The sequence below is a fragment of the Lachnellula hyalina genome (genome assembly GCF_007821495.1).
Source record: "Lachnellula hyalina strain CBS 185.66 chromosome Unknown contig00293, whole genome shotgun sequence".
NCBI lineage: Eukaryota > Fungi > Ascomycota > Leotiomycetes > Helotiales > Lachnaceae > Lachnellula > Lachnellula hyalina.
The window spans coordinates 1-19,205 of NW_022157407.1; the positions used below are offsets into that span (position 1 = coordinate 1).

At 49.0% G+C, this 19,205-nt stretch overlaps 7 protein-coding genes across 7 annotated transcripts; 2 read left to right on the plus strand and 5 right to left on the minus strand.

Annotated features, from left to right (window-relative positions):
• Positions 1 to 274: 274 nt before the first annotated feature.
• LHYA1_G008873 (uncharacterized protein) lies at positions 275 to 1,789 on the minus strand (the record flags this gene model as incomplete). The annotated part of the gene is made up of 1 exon (XM_031153790.1): positions 275 to 1,789. The coding sequence occupies one exon, from the start codon at positions 1,787 to 1,789 to the stop codon at positions 275 to 277; it is 1,515 nt and encodes a 504-aa protein (XP_031001081.1).
• Positions 1,790 to 3,382: 1,593 nt separating this feature from the next.
• On the minus strand, positions 3,383 to 5,137 carry LHYA1_G008874 (uncharacterized protein; the record flags this gene model as incomplete). Its single annotated transcript, XM_031153791.1, has 2 exons — positions 3,383 to 4,659; positions 5,023 to 5,137. The coding sequence occupies 2 exons, from the start codon at positions 5,135 to 5,137 to the stop codon at positions 3,383 to 3,385; spliced, it is 1,392 nt and encodes a 463-aa protein (XP_031001083.1).
• A 985-nt stretch (positions 5,138 to 6,122) lies between these two features.
• On the minus strand, positions 6,123 to 6,890 carry SLD5 (DNA replication complex GINS protein; the record flags this gene model as incomplete). The annotated part of the gene is made up of 2 exons (XM_031153792.1): positions 6,123 to 6,684; positions 6,739 to 6,890. The coding sequence occupies 2 exons, from the start codon at positions 6,888 to 6,890 to the stop codon at positions 6,123 to 6,125; spliced, it is 714 nt and encodes a 237-aa protein (XP_031001082.1).
• A 3,294-nt stretch (positions 6,891 to 10,184) lies between these two features.
• On the minus strand, positions 10,185 to 11,223 carry bcpA_0 (Carboxyvinyl-carboxyphosphonate phosphorylmutase; the record flags this gene model as incomplete). The annotated part of the gene is made up of 3 exons (XM_031153793.1): positions 10,185 to 10,739; positions 10,790 to 11,008; positions 11,083 to 11,223. The coding sequence occupies 3 exons, from the start codon at positions 11,221 to 11,223 to the stop codon at positions 10,185 to 10,187; spliced, it is 915 nt and encodes a 304-aa protein (XP_031001084.1).
• Positions 11,224 to 11,657: 434 nt separating this feature from the next.
• Positions 11,658 to 14,340, plus strand: acoC_0 (putative aconitate hydratase; the record flags this gene model as incomplete). The annotated part of the gene is made up of 4 exons (XM_031153794.1): positions 11,658 to 12,224; positions 12,282 to 13,658; positions 13,719 to 13,896; positions 13,979 to 14,340. The coding sequence occupies 4 exons, from the start codon at positions 11,658 to 11,660 to the stop codon at positions 14,338 to 14,340; spliced, it is 2,484 nt and encodes an 827-aa protein (XP_031001080.1).
• A 518-nt stretch (positions 14,341 to 14,858) lies between these two features.
• LHYA1_G008878 (uncharacterized protein) lies at positions 14,859 to 16,569 on the minus strand (the record flags this gene model as incomplete). Its single annotated transcript, XM_031153795.1, has 5 exons — positions 14,859 to 15,090; positions 15,166 to 15,640; positions 15,697 to 16,042; positions 16,089 to 16,443; positions 16,493 to 16,569. 5 exons carry the CDS (start codon positions 16,567 to 16,569, stop codon positions 14,859 to 14,861), a joined length of 1,485 nt encoding a protein of 494 aa, XP_031001086.1.
• Positions 16,570 to 17,303: 734 nt separating this feature from the next.
• AO-I_0 (Copper amine oxidase) lies at positions 17,304 to 19,205 on the plus strand (the record flags this gene model as incomplete). Its single annotated transcript, XM_031153796.1, has 5 exons — positions 17,304 to 17,372; positions 17,426 to 17,845; positions 17,927 to 18,262; positions 18,323 to 18,497; positions 18,550 to 19,205. Coding segments are annotated over 5 exons (1,656 nt in total), but the record flags the coding sequence as incomplete, so codon positions are not given.

Here is a 19,205-nt window from a genome sequence, read left to right on the forward strand (position 1 = left end):
CCCCCCCCCCCCCCCCGAGAGTCTGCCATCGATGCTATTAACATGAATCACTTATATCTAAAGTGGTATCTCTAGAAGGAAGCAAATGATGTAAATGTTCGAGTTTAATGTTAGGACAAAAGAACATCCACGCGACGTTCAAACCGTCTCCAGTCTAACCCTTCATCCTCTATTTAGTCCGTTCTGTAATGGGGCTATAGAATTCGATAGCCTCACTAGTAGGAATAGTTATAACCTCAAATTGAAAAGATAGTACCATTGACTAGTCACGTGCCTAAGAGAACAACACTTCTCCCAAGCGTTCTTTTGCTTCTTCTAGATCCCAATCAACAATAATTCTTTCCTTCGACTCCTCCATCTTCTTCTTCACAAACGGTTCCATAGCGCACCTCTCTTTCTCCCCCAAAAAATGTAGCCTCGTTTTCCACAGCTCATGCTTCGGCACATCTGCCCTTCCCCCAAAAAATCTCTCGTCCAAGTATTTCCAAAATATCGTATCAAACGCCCAGCTCTTTCTCGCAGCATAGCTGAGCCAGAAACGACCTGTTTCCCAACTCTCGCGCATATACGTGGATAAGGGAAACGGCAAGGAATTGGAATTAGAATTTGATTCGACATCTTCCTCGGCCTTCTCCATGGCAGATAACCAAGTCTTGAGACGCATCTGATAGATCTGGCTCCAGTCATCAATACCAGAGCCCCACATCTCGGGTACTTCGAGGAGCAGCCACCAGGGGGGATCGAGCATGAATTGCGAAGGCGCAGCATAGGCGAACTCCCAGTCGATACACGCAACTATATCGTCGGAATCATTTAGCAGCACGTTCCCGCCGCGGAAATCATCACACCAAAGCCGGAATTCGCCTGGGGCAAGGCCTGGGCAAAGAATCTCGGGGTGAGTTTTGGACTGTGCAGACCAATCATCTTCTGCGAACCCAAAAGTCGACAGCAGACCTTTTTTAGCAAGTTGAAGGAGGAGGTGGCGTGCAACGTACTTGTTGCGGCAGTCTTCCGGGGAAGAAACCATATCATTGTGTTGAAAAACCAGCTGGGATATGTGCATCTCAGCAAGTGCAACGTACCATTCGTCGGCAGTATCATACGTCTTGTCTTCGGCGGGGAGAACAGAACGGGGGATATTGGCTAGTTGGATCATGTTGTTCATGTTTTGGGTGATGGGTCGCCCAGCAATAGAGAAGGAGCTGCCGTCCGTATCTTGGGTTTCGACCAGTGAGCCAATGCGGGTGAAAGTGTGCTCTGAGAGCTGCAGAATGCAGCTAGCAACCTTGCTGCAAAGGTCCTCGAGCATACGCTCAGAAACATTTGGGTTTAACACGTAGGTTTCATTAGGATCATTGTTTGGAGCCCTCAGGGCATATGACCATGTCGACCGATTTTCGATATATTGGAGAATGATAAAGGGGCCAACCTCGGAATCCTGGCCATAGTAGAACACTTCTGGGACTAGGATACGAGTGTGTTTACGTATGAATCTTGCCGTTGCACCCTCTCGTAGAGTTTTCTCCTCCGCGAACTTGACAAAGCTGGGGCATGGTATTCGAATCAACACATCAGACGCGACTCCTTCAACACGCAGTCTGTATAGAATATTGTAACCACCGATGATCATAGGTGGTACTAGGGTTGCAGGCTTCTTAAACCTTTGCTCGACAAGTATTCTCGCACGGCGAGGCGCGGCTGGCTGCCGAAGCCAACTTCGAAAGTCTTCCCAAGCTTCGTCATTCTTATCCCATACATAGTTGTCAAAATCTTCTCGAGCATAGTCCATATTAGCTAGGGATTTGTGAATGAATGTTCGATCAAAACAGTGGAACTCGACCGTAGGAAGATCAGACTTATGACGAGCGAATAAGACCAAAGCGGGTTCTGATTCTAGAATCGTGATAGGACTTATGAAAGGAGTCTCCTCCCAGGTCTAAGTGATATAATTGAGATCAGTAAGTACCCTTCGTAAGTGTTGGTGTTAGGTTTTAGAGCAAGAGCTGTTTGGCCAATCCAAGGTTGGAAGATGGGTCTGCGGCTGGGGACAATCACATTTACCACCACATTGCATTTATGGACCACAGTACCAACACGAGTTTTTTCAAATTGCAAAAGCTGAGCGCGCACTTACCTTGGTCAGTTACGAAATACCAAGTATATGTGAAGGCCCTTGCAGACCGGCAGACGGCACTCGCTTATGGTCGTCCAGCTATGCGCCCCGCGGCCCTATGCAAGCTCTAGGGCATTGACTATGGCAATGCTTGCTAGCCGCCTAGTGTTGATGTGGATTATAATTAAGTGGAAGTAGAAGGCCGCAGGGGAAGTGGCAGCGCGCTCGATTGAAAGGAGACAAAGTACGATTGTCCAACCGATTCCTATTTAAAGGCTTCGAGTAGATGACTAAGAAAATATGCGAGGACGCTCCTACCACTATGATTTTCCTACGCTATTATATCGTTCTATGTCGCCTAGCTTGATTTTGTGTCTGCTTTTACCCTACTTTATACTCCGACCTATTAAAGCAGGTGAAATTGGATACGCGCTCACAGAGGAGAAAGTACCTAGGTACCTCCCGTCCGCAGGCAGAAACTAGCGCAGGCGATAAGCGCTCGGTACCACCGCATAATGCTACCTACCTTAGGTACCTAGCTTACGTACAATATACCATCCTATAGGCTATATCATGCCGAGGAGCCTCATGAAGCAAGACAAGGAAGGAGTGCGGAGTGAAACAGCCGCGCCGGGCAAACGCGGGTAAGCTGCCGTAGCCGCGCGCATCAGCTGCATGTACCTCCGTAGTCTCATCGATCGTTGAATGCAAACAGTATCTTGGATGGCCTTTTGCTTGACACGTGTATGTGACTTTCAAGTAGTGACCCAATCACAGAGTCCGCCTGGGAATTAGAATTGCCGGGATCGGGTTTTCAAACCCCCACACTCCAGATTGCAAGAAATACATGAACAATAAGACGAAGAGGAGAGCACAGACCTCGCATACAGAACCACCCATATCCCTACCCCTACTCCCCGTAGACATTGCCAAAGACCTATAATCCATCCCGTCCAAAGAAAATTAGCCAGCAGCCAGCACTTGCTGTTGGAGGTCTACTAAGGCATATATCCCATGATCCCAGAGAGGAGTATAACTTATAAGAGACTGAATCGGGGGAGGGGGTGGCAAGGGGGGCGAGCCTACTAAGGCGGGGATTTTAGGGTTGTTGAGCTGTAAATATCAAGGTAGACGCAAAGGTAAAGATGAAGGGCTGGTAGGCGGTGGTATCCCCAAGTCCAGGTATACAATGACACAACCTAATAACAGTACCCAATAGATCATCTCTACTTTTTCCTTAATCCTATAAACGCCACGCCTCAAAATTCATCACACATCCCCCCTCTCCTTCTCCCTCATCTCTTTAAGCAACTCCCTATCCTCCTCGCTAACCGGCACGCCCTCGATCGCCTTGACCCTCTTGCCCTCCCTATAAATCACCCACCCCGCCGCGCTCGCCACAATACACGCCAAGCTAATCAGCGCACCCACCGCAGCGCCCGGCCGTTCATATCGATTATACCCCCACATAAACCCACACAGCATAATCTGCAAAAACGTATTCCACACAAACGCCCAGATGACAAAATCTAGCATCCAGTATTTACTTGCGCCGGCTCGCTCGCCTGTCAAAGGTGCATCGGGAGAGAGGGAAATGGGAAGCGCGAGTGCGGCTTCGTTGATTCCCAACGGCAAGGGGGAAAAAGCAGAGGTTTGGTCGAATTGCACATCAACGTCCTCACTGCCCACCAAGCGAAACCACCCGCGATGAATGCCCGCCAGCCTCCTCAGCGCCCGCTCATCTTTCCCCCATCTCCACTGCAGCAGATAATACCAGTCGCGGAAGCGCCAGGGAATTAGACCGAGCCCCGTGACGCAGAACAGCGCGTTGAGGATCTGCGCCGTGATCTCGAGCCAGATCTTGGCGCCGGAGTTGAGGGCACTGTAGGATGGGTGCGCCATGGCGGGCGTGGCGTGGATGAGGATTAGGAAGAGCATGCCGCCCCACGCTACGATGTTGAGGGCGTAGACCGTGAGCAGGAAGCCAAAAGGCGTGATGATGAACTTGGCGAATCCGCGTAGGGCGATGGTGGTAGCTTGTTTCTTGCTGTGTTTGGGTGGGAATTGGTAGCCGTTGGCATAAGGGACTGCTGGGTCATGCGGCGCGATAAACTCCATTTCTTCGGCCACGGGAGTTGGGACGTTATCGACCGGCGTTGTTTTTTCTTCTGTGATGGGTTCCTTTTTGGTCTCGGGGATTGGTGTGGCAATGGACATTGTGCGAGTACGGTAGCGTTGGATTACTTCTGCGTCTGAATCTCGGTGCGCTTGGCTGTTTCGACGCTGCCCAGGGCCGGACCATCCTCCTTCTGAGTTGAAGTTCCCTTTTTGGATGTCGTTCAGGGTGGGGATGTTGGAGCCTACCGAGCCGAATGCGTGGAATATGCCCACGGGGGGTCGGGATTTGGCAAATGATTGTTGAGCATCGCGCAATATTTTGCTGGCTTTTGAGGGCTCCGTGGGTGATCCGTTTGTATTCGAAGGGGATATTGGGGTCCCAAGTTCTCCTGCATCGCCCGGCGCACTTGTGCCCGGTGATACAGGATCTGCCATAATGCAAAGCGTAGAATGAGCAAAACAATGAAAGCAACGATGAATATCAAGCAATTGTTCGATCGAACAACCTTGTTAAATGAAGAGGGGACGTTAGAATAGGTGGGAATTGGCCGACACTTATTCCAGGGTCTGAACGAGAATACGCCACAAAGTCTGAATATGGTAGTATCCAAATTATACAAGGCTTAGAGGGATCAAGCTGCTGCCCTACCTACAGCCCCGGTCCGTATGATTGGCGGGCCCTTGACATATTCAAGCTTTGTCGCTTTGTCTTGCTGCACGTCGCTTACTACTGACCACAAAGTGTCGTGGTACATGCAAGCCACACCCAAACCCCGAAACTTAAATCTCACCTATATCTCCCGGCGATAAAGTAAGTAAGCCTAACGTGGCGTCGAATCTACGCCGCAAATCCGATTCTTCTGTAGGCCGTGCGATTTTTGTCAAGATGAGGCTATTCTGCTGCATGGTAATCCCATGTAATCCGGTTAATTTGGATATAATGTCGGTGCATCTCTCGGGATGTACTTTGTAGCACCGATGACAATCAAGGGCAGTCTTCAATTGTACCGATTCCTTTAAGACCTTTGAAACAACCATGACACCCAGTCGTCCTTCGACCGAATACAGTCCCAGATTGTAACTAGAAATACTTGGGGGAACATGTGTCCAGAAGGCTTCTACGTGTAACGGAACGAGTTGCAATTGGGACTTTCAATTGAGATGGACATGCCGGAGACGCAATGATGGTTTGGTGTAGGGTGGTTGCGGTTGCGGTTGTATAAGGCGTAGTGCCATTCGTTTGGATAAAGAACTCTTTTTCGTCTTCAAATGAGTATGCCACTACCATGGAGGATATACCACTTGAAACGCCAAGGAGAGCGCAAATATGCCGTTTGAAAGGTCTAGGGTGGTCCAGTGATGATGCAGGGAGACGAGAGCATAGTCTCAAGATTTCCTTGGTGCAAGCACAATTGGCGGACTGGTGACAAAAGAATACCGCAAAACCCAGAGCACAGAAATTATTTTGCTGACTTTAGAAAAGAACCTCCCCATCCCATCCGAGCGCAGGGGCGATATGGGTCTGAAATCCTCCAAATTGGAGGAGCAAAGGCGTTGCTTGCGTGAATTCGGGTATCCCTTTGATATGCACCTCTTGTATCGGATTGCGGAGGTAGGTGTATCCATTCGAAGGTAGTAGTAGCAAGCGCACAGCTCCAAGAAAGCCTTATGCTGCAATGATGACTGCTTTGATGCCCAATTAAACTATTTCCCTCTCCCGTGAAGCGTGTATAGACATCATACATGCATGCGACTGTGCCCCGAGTATGTAGTCGATGTAGAGCTGCTGGGGCACCGTACTCATAGGTAGGGCTTTGTCTCCGGAGGATGTGGGTGAGAACCGAGAAGCTCCTTCGGTGTTCGGGGTCATGTTGTAGAAACATGTAGCCATTCAGACAAGTTCCATCTCCCCTTTCTCAACCGCCTCCTTCACATCGGCCCATCTCGCCACCACAACCTCCCCCCTCGCGACTTCCACTTCTCCATCTCCATCCCTCCCTCGCCCCCTTACAACCACGCCCTCCCCACCAATTTCCCTAGACCCCAAGCTCCTCACAAAAACACCCCCCTCCTCATCAGGTCCACCAATCATAGATATACCCCCCGCCGTATCATTCAAGTTCTGCAACTGCGGCGGAAAGCTGCCCAGGAAACTACCCAAATAGTGCCCGTGCAGCAGCTGCTGATGTCTCGTCGCATACGCAACCTCCGTCTCGCTCAAACGCGTCTGCAACTCGGGAGTAGACAGGTAGTATAGGGTGTGTTTGTCGATCTTGGCAATGCGGGCGCGCAGAATGGAACGGATGATGAATTTCCAGCGCTCGACTTCGGTTTGGATTATGATGAGGCTGAAGTTCGTTTTCGGGTCCATGTCCCCGGTCATCTCTTCGACTTTTTCGATCTGCGCTTTTATGCGGTTGGTGGCGCGTTCGATTAGGTTGTCTTTGGGGTAGCTGGAGGGGTTAGTTGGGTGTTTTGAGGGGGATGAGGGGAGGTGAGGGGCATACGGCAGGAGTTCTGCGGCGCCGCGTTCGTTGACCCAGGCCCGAGTTAGATCCTGGAGATCAGTTTGTCCTGAAGGGCGTCCGTCATTATAGTCGTCGTCGTCGAAAGGATCACGATCGCGGTTAAGATCTTGGAGGATGTCGGAGATGTCCATGTTTGCAGAGAGTGGGGTGCAAAGGAGTTCCTGGGGCAGGAATGATTACAAGAACAAGTGTTATCCAAGGATCATAGGATCATAGGATCTTCAATTTGTGGCAGAGGAGAGGTTACGAGGCCCTGAATTCTTGGTGTTTGTTGACTTTGCTTCGCCCAAGACGCGATCTCAAAACGTCCCCGCGTAGCTTCCCTTCCCCGCCCCGCCTCGCCCGCCTGAGGTAAAAAAAACTCGCTTAGGTAGCCTAGCGAGCGGTTGAGACGAGACGAAAAATGGCAAAAGAAAGAGGCAAAAAAAGAGTTAAAAAAGGATTAAAAAGGACAAAATAACAGCGAGCAGGGAAATCGAAAAACAATAAAAGAAAATGCAAAAAATTGGTAGCTTCTCTTTGATTGAGCGTGTCATCCTTAGTGCAGGGGCCATGCTAATCTTCTCTGTATCGTTTCAAATTGACCAAATGCCCGAAGGCGAAGTGTTTTGGTTTATTTCACATTATATAGCCTCTCTACAAAGCCAAAACGGAGAGTAAGGTTACAATCCAAGCCAAGGCCACCATGTTTCACAACAATGTAATCTTACCCTCTTTACATCAGACACCGCGGACATAACTCGTGTACTGAATTAAGGCGTTTCTTATTATTAGAGTATTATCTTCCATATGCCTCTTTTCGCATATCTTCTTCCTTCTCTTACACCTTTCCTACCCCTCCATTCCCTCGGCATTTTCGTTCGCTATGCTAACTTCACAGCGGGCGAAAGAGCCATCGTCCTTCCTCTTCCGCGTCCACTTCCACTGCACTGGTAACATACTGCGATATTACTGCTGCTCAGCTATCATGTAACGTGATAGAACATGATATCCTGCCAGTCAAGTGCATTCATCAACGCGCTCGCATCCGGGGTATATCCAGATCTGCCATAATTGTCTGGCTCCTGTCTACCGTCTTCGCCTTGACATTCCTCTACTCCCGGCTCTGTTCTGCTCTCCTGCGATATCTCTTCCGCGGGTATTCCAGGTGCAGCGTTGCTACGCAGAATACTCATTATCTTATTTCTAAATCTCTCATGTAGAGTTTGAAACAATTCCAGTACCGCCTCCGCGTTTGGCCAGTGCAGACTCAACTCCTTGGATGGCGCAAACAACCTTTCGAGGTAGTTCTGTGTGTTCAGGGCTAGTAGTGTTGCACCAGTCTCGATGGCGAGTCTGATTTCTCGTGAGGTATGAATGGCGGCCGCAGTCAGGGCGATGATGGCCGTAAATGGGCATTGATCGAGACAGCCCATGGACAGCATTGTCTCAAAAATCGAGATGATCGCTCCGGAAGCGCGGTTGCAGATCTCCGTAGATTCAGACTGCTGCTGGGGTGGCTGCAGCGATACTGATCCGGTCCAGGCCGAATCCATTGGTATGAATTTGCGGTGGAGGTGGATGATAACGGTCTGGTAGTGCATCTGAAGCTGGAGGGACCAGAAATCATTGCTTGCGGGGTTTGTTAATATCCAGTCCACGAGACGCGAATCGAGGGATGCCAATATCGTACCAGTGTCGGCTTGCAGGCCCGATGCGCGGGGTTTGTTCAACCGCAGGATTTCAAGAATCATATAGCATAACTCTATATTGCCCTTGCAATAATCGAAGTTCAGCTTTTGATTCAGGACTCCGTTTTCTTCTTTGAAATCATCAAGTTCTAGTGGAGGCTGGTCTAAGTCCTCGAGGAGGATCATGGACGGCCTACCATGTTCCAGCGCTGTGAAGATCTCTGTCTGGAATAACGTCCACCAAACGCGACGGTATGCCCGTCGCTCACCCAAAGGCATCATGCATGGTCGTAAATGCGAAGAGAGGTCGCGATGCATGCCAATGCCGAACGCAATTCGGCAAGCTACGCCGGCCCAGTAGTAACTATTCGCTCCAGCACTGTCGGCATTTTCAAGATACCATGTGAAAAGTAAGGCGCACTGGATGAGATGCAGGCGGTTGTTCTCATGTCGCATGTCGAATAAGGCTTTGGCACGGAAGAATAACATCGCCGTTACTACTGCACGAGATTCGGCGATTTTTGGATGGCTGCATACATGGGCACCGACGAGAATAACCGACTGCAGGACAATCAGTGGTGGAGGGTTGGATGGATCCTCATAGCGCCGGCGGAAGTCGAATTCGTCAATGACGGGGAAATAGGGGTTGATTTTGTCAAAGTACGCGTCCACGAGCGAGTCCCGAATGTCTTTGGCAGGGAAGAAACTCAGATCCCGAAAAGGATCAAGATTTGTGCCCTGAAATTGAAGACTAAAGAGAGTTTGCTCGAGCCCAGGCTTCCATGGTGTAAGCGGATGCGTACGTGGATGGGGAAGATGGAGTGGCCTGGCAGACTGTTGGCCTGACTGCTTCTGTGGTTCGAGATTGATGAGATGCGAGAGGTTCGATACATTGGTGCCAACGTATGCCAGCCGCATGGTATCGCTATGTTCGAAAACTTCCCAGTTCTCTGCCCCAACGCCATGTAAGAAGAACTGATTGAGGCTATTCCGAGCCATGCCCTGGGAGATGACTGCACTATCGGTAATACTTCCAATATCCCATGGTGCGCTCGATGGACTATGAGACTTGTGAGTCTCATCCGGTACAATGGAAGATGATGTTTCTGGTGGTGCTTGAGATGCTGCCACGATACCAGGGTATCTCCGCCCAGGGCGCTTCCATTGGCTAGTAAAGCTATATGTGTGTTAGCAGTTGTGATGATATGAAAAGTGGTCAATCTTTTCTTGCGTACCTGCATTCTCTGTCTACTTTAAGACAATAGCTACATGGGCTTTTGTCAACAGAATCACAGCGTACCTTCCTCCGACGGCAATTATCGCAGGATTTCATCTGCTGCCGCCTATGAGGCGAATCACCCAATTGTGGAGATATACCTGCTTGATTGAGCCGTGAATCCATTCAGTCGGCATGATCCGACATGAGAAAGGAACGCCCGACAGCTTTTAATAGTAAGGATCAATATCCAAGACTTGCGTTCTTACAGCTTGCCAATGCAGCATTATTGTACTCTAACCCCACTTTTAGACTGCAAAGGGCGATAAGAAATTGCGGAGTATTCCCCTTCCCCCACCAACTAAAACCATCTCACGGGCATACCGGGTATACGGCTGGGGAGGGAAGCCTTAGCCAATAGGTTGCTTTAAACACCACTTACACAGTTTAAGCTTTATCAATGAAGCAAGATCTTGGCTTTCGGCAGACTTGTTTACTTTGTACTGAAAAGTTTCATTCTGTAACTTGCAGACCATACCTCACACCTGGTGCACCTTTTCATAGGCCTTCCCCCCAGCCATTCTATCAATTTCTACGCAATCGTCCAAACCACATGTCTTGAACAATTTCTGCACACCCCCACCATTATATGCTTCTTCTTTGCCGCTCGACTTCAGTAAGGCCAAGCTTTGATTAACACCATCCAACACCTTTGAGGAGCAGACGCCGGGGAAAATAATCAGCCGGAAACCTAAAGCTTTCGCCTCTTCGACTGTCAGATCAAATGGTCCGGCTCCAGGCACCATGTTGAAAAGAACTGGCATGTCTCCCATAATCTCACAGACTTTCTTGCATTCCTCTTTTGATTGAATGGCTTCCAGAATAACCACGTCGACGCCAATCTCCTTGGCCTCTTTCAACCGCTCAATAGCTTCGTCGAACCCAAGGTTCTGCCTCGAATCTGTCCGTCCGATGATAACGATATCAGACTGCATCTTCTCTCTCGCATTGATGGCGGCACGGAGGCGACTATACCATACTTCCCGTTCGACGACTGCTTTACCCTTCAAGAACCCACACCTCTTCTCATGGATCTAACCTTTTCATCAGCTACCGTACCGACGCAGTACATCATTCCACTTACCTGATCTTCTATATGAAGAGCTGCCACCCCAGCACGGGCATAATTTGCAACGGTTCGAGACACCATAATGGGCCCACCATAACCAGTATCCGCGTCGGCGATGAGAGGAACGGAAGTGTCCAAATTCGCAATCATCTCAGCATTAGCCGTCATATCAGTAAGCGTTGCCATTCCCAAGTCCGCCCAACCAAGCCGAGACATGGAGGTACCGGAGCCTGTCTACAAATCCCATTATCAGTTTGCATTGTACTTCTTGCAGCTTGTGCATGCGTGTTACAGTCTTCGGATCTTACCATATAGAGAGCATCGAAACCTTGCGAGATAGCAATGCGGGAAGTAAGTCCATCGTATACACCCGGACACACTACGATCTTGTTTGGGTCTTTAAGCATTTCCCTGAGGCGCTTTGCGCCGGTGTGCGGGCCTGTCGACATGTCTGGAAATCAGTGGTTTGCGTGCTAAGTGAGTAAAAAAGTGCAGACAACCGGAGCGATTCAGAAGTGTTTGTAAAATTGCTTCAAAAAAACAGAATAGAAGATACTTTAATTTGAATGATATTAGGGAACAATTATCTATGAAGCGTTACGATAGCTGTCTCCAGTAGTGGGTAGGCCTAGTAGCGGGTTTGTTCAAATCGGGCCCGCCCCACAGCGGCTCCGAGGTATCTTTGTTATCTCAATCCCACTTTACCATACCGGAAACAACCAAGCTGTAGGGAACTAAGTAGCTACTTGATTAGAATTGGAGGCATGGGATTGGCTTCCAATGCGATTTTGACCTTCAAGTCACAAGAACAGGGAACAAATTCATACTATATTTCAAACTCAAACTTGAGGTGCAAATGGTCTATGGAGCGAAAATGACAAAAATGACAAGTGATTCACTTTTCCAAATTGCCGTCACGGATAATGACGAAGGCCATGTTCTGGGAAATACGTTTCTTACTCAAGTTTCGGGGCTCTTGAAACAGATACGCGGGGTTAACATTGCGGTCGTCAACTCCAATACGCCTAGTCAGTTTTCTATACCTGCCTCCGGTTCCATATTCCAAGTGCTTTCGACGCTTTGCACCGCATTATCAACGACATCAAGACACCGTGAAGCCGAAACATTCAAGTACGTGCTAGCAAAATGCATGGATTCGAAAGCGTTTGGTGGGCTTGGGTTCAGCAAGCAGTCAATCGTGGAGGAAGAAGATCGCAGCAACGCCTTGTTTCTTGTCGAGGTGTGGCTTGAGGCCTTGAACTCGCAAGACCGGGTCAATGATAGTCCCTCGACCATAGCAACGAAATCCCATAGAACGAAGCCGATGACTCTATCTGAGAAGATATTTGCACATCACACTATTGGGGGTTGCCCAGTAGAGGGCTTGAAAGCAGGAGATGTGGTTCGTGTTTCTATCGACTGGGTCATTGCATCAGAACTTACATGGACGGTAAAGCCTAAAACTTCCCACTTTCGATAAGAAAGCAGAGGACTGATAACTATATAGTATATGTACAGAACCATGGAAGAGATCGGAGCTGAGAAGATTTGGCGTAATGACAGGTTCTGGCTTGCAGGCGATCACGTTGTGGACCCACGAGTCTACAAACAACCCAAAGTCAAAGCCTTGATCCAGGCAGTTGAAAAGGCCAACAAGGATTACAAAATGACTGATTACCAAGGTCTGAATTATACAATCATGCACACCGAGTTCGTGCGTGAGCGTGTTGAGCCCGGTATGTTGATTCTCGGGGCTGACTCGCATACGTGTTCGTCTGGTGCAGTTGGATGTCTGGCTATTGGTTTAGGAGCCGGAGATGTAGGTATGGGACTTGTGACGGGCGAGACGTGGATGAAAATCCCCGAGTGTATCTTGATTACGTTTACTGGAAAACCGGCATTCGGCATGGGTGGGAAAGATGTCATTCTATATATCCTGAAGGAGCTGAAGAGAAACACTGTCGCTGCTGATCGAATCGTTGAGTTTTCCGGGGATGGATTGAAATATCTTTCCTGTGATGCCAGGTTCGCTATCGCGAATATGTGTGCTGAGCTCGGGGCCGTGTCTGGTATCTTCGCAGCGGATGAGATAACTTACGACTATGTCTCTCGACGTCGCCAGAAGACACATCGCTCACACTCTCTTTACTTTCAAGCTGATGCCGAGGCCGTATACGCTGGTAAATACACTATCGATCTGTCCAAGATTGAGTCATTCATTGCTCTCTATCCAGCTCCCGACAACGTTGTACCAGTATCTGAGAAAAAGGATATGCACCTGGATGGGGTGTTCATTGGAGCTTGTACGACAACAGAGGAAGACCTAGTGCTCGCAGCGCTAGTACTACAAGTTGGGTTAAAGAAAGGCCTTCCACAAGCTAAAGGCCGCAAGCACGTCGCGCCAGGATCCCTACCCATTGTAGAGAAACTGCGATCCCTCGGCCTTCTCGAAGTCTATGAAGCAGCCGGGTTCACAAGAAGCCCGCCAGGCTGCAGTTTCTGCGTTGGGATGGGTTCTGATAAAGCAGGAGAGGGCGAGACATGGCTCAGTTCGCAAAATCGAAACTTCAAGCATCGTATGGGGAAAAACGCACTCGGCAGTATCACTTCTGCCATTGTCGTAGCGGCATCCAGTTTCAGTATGACTGTTACAGATCCTGCTTCATTCCTTGCCGATATGGACGTCGACTTCTTCCGGAGCTATAGAAGTCTCTCAGAGTCGATATTGAAGCCTGTGCTATATGTAGAACCACATACTGGGCCTCTAGAGCTACCATCAGCCAATCCAGTCCAAGCAATCCCTAAACGTACAGAGGAATTCCGGCCACTTGAAAAGATTAGTAGTAAAATCGTCGTCTTGGGGGATTTTATTGATACCGATGCTGTAAGTCCTCTGACCGGCTTGACGTTCGGTAAATGCAACTAACTGAAATCACAAACCTAGATCGCACCCTCCGAGTTCCTCGTCGGACCAGTCCCAGATGAAGAACTGGGATTACACTGTCTCCAGTACACGCACCCAGATTTCCGTGAAAAGGTCAAGAACGGCCAACGCATCGTCGTGGCGGGAAAGGCATTTGGCTGCGGTTCTTCACGCCAACATGCTGTCGGCTGTCTCAGTGGTGTGTACCCTAAAATAACTCCATTTAACGTGATATTATACCAGACAGAGCCTAAACTTATCATCTCGTTCTCGATATATAGGAGCTGGTGTACAAGCCGTAATCGCCCGTTCCTTCTCCTTCATCTACGGCCGCAACCAGCCCACGCTCGGCCTCTTAGGAATCACCATTTCCGACGAAGCCTTTTTCACCGCCGCTACGGAGAACGCTGACATTGAGATTGATGTGCCCAAGAGAAAGATCTTCGTCTCTGGTCAGGAGTTCGGTTTCGTTCTGGCGGATATGGAGTATCGGTTGACGATGAATAAGGGTATGAATGAGGCGTATAAGAAGTTCGGGACTGCGATTTGGGAGAAATTGACGGAGAAGAGTATAGAGTCGAATATTGATTTGGGAGGCGTGGAACAGGAGATGCAACCTCTTGATAATCGGTTGAAGTGGTAGATTGATAGCAGATGGGAATCAATACGTGGTTATTACTCCTAGAACCCTGTCCTGTGTGGATGAAAGTGCGGAAAGTTCTACTTATATCTTTGATTTTCCTGCTACCTTATGTGTATAAGTGATAAATATATGATAGATCACACATTTTGCTGTTGTACTACGCGTTTCGCCTCAAGGGTGAAAGTGGTTGTGAACCCCTACATTACCCCATTTTACCAAGGGAATCTCATCAGAGCTACTGCATATATAGTCAATCTATAGAACCAGCTTTAGAAGTCAAGTTCTGTTATGTTTGCTTATTGATAGAGTGAACCTTATTGGTAATTCTAGGAACCTGCGTTTCATATATTTTTCTTTCTTTTTGGAATAGATTAAGGGTGTTTGTATAAATACATATTGCATATACCAAAAAGTTCTATGTAATAAAGAATGATATACCGCTATCTACTATTAGAACTATAAATTCAATTCCTTACATAAAACCGAATTCCCTAGCGAACCACTCCCCGCAACATCATTCAAACCGCAGTAATCTCAGGGATATTTCCACCAGCCCCAGCCGCCAGTTCTTCCGCTCTCCGTTCCTTCTCAAACTCATGGTTGATCTGCTCTTCAGTAGCTAGTCCCTCGAGTTTCGCCTGTTGCTCAATAATGTGTGGCACGATGACTGTTTCCTCGATGAAGTAGTTTGTGTCTGTGACATAGAACAGCACCACGATTAACATTCCTGTGAGGCCGATTGCGTAAAGGCTATGCAATGGACGATGGTCAGTTATAACATTCTTCTTTATTAATAGGAGGAAAAGGGCAAGGAATGCAACTTACATGAACTGGACAGTCAGTTGCCAAATATATGGCACTTTCCTCGAATCCAGAAGAAACGAAACGCAGATCCCCAAACTCCCAGTCCCCTTGAACAGACCTGCATACCGTGCCAGAACCGCGGGATCATTAGTGAGCGCTGCAAGAATCCATTCGATGACGATTTGAAGGCCGCTATAGAGCATCCCGAAGAACAGATAGATGACGAAGCATTTCGCAAATGCCGAATCCGTCCAATCATGTCCTCGCGCTTTATAGAGTCGCTGGTTGATATTGTTCTCCTTGATGAAAGCTGCGAGTCCGGCGCATGAACATAGGGTTATAGTTCCTATGAACGCAACTCCTATGATACCACGTGTCCGTCGGCGCTGCACGTACTTGCTGTCGAGGATGAAGGAGAGGATGAGCGGGATTAGGATCTGGATGATTTGAAATATGACGTTGTTGAGACAGCGGGTCCGGAGATTGAAATAGTAGCCTAGGAACCATAAGCTTAGCGGACAAGTAGATAGGGATGCAAGAGGAGAGACGTACTGTTGATACTGCTAATCATCGCAGTAGCCATCTCACCTACAAAGATGGCAGGAGTGAGAAGTAATATCCGGGGGTCAATAAAGACTGTTAGCATAGCTTTGAGTTCGGGTAAAATGGCTGCTTGTTGGAATATAGCAATGTGCGTCCCATCATTACGAACGACTTTCCGGGGGTCGACAACGAATAACCCGCCAATGATGATGGAAGAACACATGATGACGATAAAGGTGATGTAGATGCCATCGGAGACGCCTTGCGCTTTGATCTCATTCTTATTTACCCCGAAAGCAATGAAAGCTGCTACCGTAGAGCCTAAAGAATGAAGCATGTATTGCACCACAATAAACTGTCTATGTCAGATTGGCCTTGATCGTAGTGAAGAGGTGACTTACGGTACCCTTTTCCTTCTCCTCTGGATAGACATATGACACCCATCCTGTCGCAGTCCACAGGCAGCCAGCTGTCATACCCAGCATGGCACCTGCAAATAAAACAAACCAGGAATTTCCAGTTCGGTCAAAATACCAGAGACCACCAACGTAGAGTGGGTATCCGATAGCTCCAAACATAACTGTAAGTCTTGGCTTGAGGATATTCAAGATCGAACCACCCAGCCATCCGAACAGCGTGAAAGCGCCGTAGAGAATAGAATTCGCATCCGAAGACGTGCTTTGGGAACTGGGTTTCCCGCCTCCAGCTCCGAGACCTGTGATAGCTCCATAGATTCCAGGGAGACAGAATAGGAGACTAATAGAAATTGATATTATTTCTCGGACGGAGACTATGATTGACTTACCATCCCATTATGAAGTTTTGAAAATGAGGCGAGTTGATGCGAAGCGATTGCTTTATTTTAGCAGTAATTGTCGCCATGATCTTGGTACTTGTGCTTGATGAAGCGGAGATTGGCAAGTATGAATACAAGTCATATATAACAATCCTACTGACAGATTACATCAAATGTGATAAGAGACCAGAAGTTTTCTCATATTCAAATACATGGACCTTGACCCAATCTACTGATAAAGTAAATCACCCTCACTCACTGGGATGGGATGAGATGGGAGGGCATGGGATACGGGGTAGAGATTGCAAGCGAGTTAATCCCGGTATTCGCGGCAGCCCAGCTTCTGATTACAGGTTACAGCGTATATACCGTAAGATATCTGGAACAGGACAAACCGAAGCTAAATATCCTCAACGCTAAGACGCCAAATTAAGATAACAAGGGGCGGGAGCGTAAATCTCGGAACCGAAGTGATTGTGATGGTCCATACAAACGGGGAATTCAATGCGCGGCTCCGAATGCTGCAAGGTACCAAGGATATCTAATCTTCTACTCCGCACTGGACTGGAACCCCTCCCCCACTTATACACAACACAGTATGTACGAATAGTTGGAACGGAATGGAGATGGGAAGCGGAAGGTCATCCCGATAAGGATTCCAAAACCGGACCTTGGGGATTTTGGTTTGGTATCGCGCAATGTAGCTTGATAGTATATACAAGCCTTCACTCTCAAATTCTAAACTGTCGGTTTTGCATGACAATCACGTTGCAGTCCAGGTAATATCACTTAACTTGCGCCAGGCTCTATATTTCTAGTCATGTTGCTCAAAAAGACAACCGAGGAAGCTCATCCGCTTGATCCTCTATCCCCCTCTGAAATATCATCTGTCCGTATCCCCATCCACATTCCCTCCACGCTCTAACAAAAGCCCCTTCACAGGTAGCAAAAGTCCTCCGCGCAACATTCCCCAGCAACAAAGTCATCTTCCGGGTCATAACACTAGCCGAGCCCCCCAAAGCGCTCTTGGTCCCCTACCTCTCTGCAGAGCGCGCCAACCTCCCCCGGCCAGTCGTCCCGCGAAAGGCGTTCTGCCAATACTACCTCGACGACCGCCAGCAGTTCCACCAGCTCGAGATCGATATCGCTACCAAGGAGCTTTCGGCCCGGGAAGCACTGCCGGGGAAACACTCGTACACAGATGCGGAAGAGGGCGTTAGAGCCGAAGCGGCGTGTCTTGCGGATTTGAAGGTGCAGGATGCGATCAAACAGCTCGATCTGCCTGAAAATGCCGTTATTGTGGTGGAGCCGTGGACGTATGCACCGGATGGGCTGGAGGACATGTCGCAGCGCATCATCATGGTAAGATTCTGCTTCCGCGGTCGTGGAGTAGAGGTGTTCGGGATGTAATGCATGAACGTATGCGGACTAAATCGTGGACAGTGCTACATCCATATGCGCTTGTCCAGTCATAAGGATGCAAACCATTTCGCGTATCCTCTGGACATATGCGCGCAGATGAATAGCGACTACAAGGTTACCAAGGTATTCGCTCTCCCCGGGGCAGAGAGCGGCCGGATGGTGGAATGGGATGGCACGGGGAAGAAGTTTGACCGCAGGAAAATCCACGCTGGGAGCGAATATCATCCGGACTTGCAGACGGAGCGACGAGAAACAACGACGCCGTATCAGGTGGTACAGCCAGACGGACCTTCCTTTGATATTGAAGGAAATCTGATACGTTGGGAGAAATGGAGATTGAGAGTCGGATTCAACTATGTTTGTAGTCCCTACTGTTTATGAAGTGTGTGGTTAGGCACTGATGGTTCATGAAAATAGCGCGAGGGTCTTACTATCCACGATGTTTCGTATGATGGGAGGGAGGTATTTTACAGGCTCTCTCTCTCCGAGATGTTTGTCCCCTATGGTGATAGTAGAAGTCCATATCCCCGCAAAGCTGCCTTCGACCTAGGTAACAACGGAGCGGGAGTCAACGCCAACAACTTGCAGCTAGGTAAGGCCAAAGTCCTGATAAACATAGCTTCGTCTCGCTGACCCTCAGACAGGATGTGATTGTCTTGGAAGCATCAAGTATTTCGACGCCTACCACAATACGCTGTCGGGCGAACCGTTAAAACTGTCAAACGTAGTCTGCTGCCACGAGCAAGACGACGGTATCCTATGGAAACATACCAATTTCCGAACCAACAACGCGGTTGTAACTCGATCTCGAATCCTCGTCCTCCAAACCGTCATAACGGTCAACAACTACGAGTACATATTCGCCTTCCACTTCAACCAAGCCGCCGAGATCAGCTACGAAGTCCGCGCCACTGGAATCATGAGCACAAACCCCATACCCATCTACGCCCACGTGCAATCCGGCACAGTCGTTGCCCCTGGCGTCCTCGCACCATTCCACCAGCATCTCTTCAGCCTCCGCATCGACCCGTCCATCGACGGCCACAAAAATTCCCTACTAGTCGAAGAATCCCACGCGCTGCCCTTCCGCGACCCCACCGTCCACAACCCCGCGGGCATCGGCTACACAACGACGAAACGCATCATCGAGCACGAGACGGCGCTCGACACGGACGTCTCCACGGCGCGCACCTTCAAGCTCATCAACGAGAATATCCTCAACGCCATGAGCGGCACGCCCATCGGCTACAAGCTCGTGCCGCACTACTCGCAGATGCTGCTCGCGCACGCGGACTCGCTG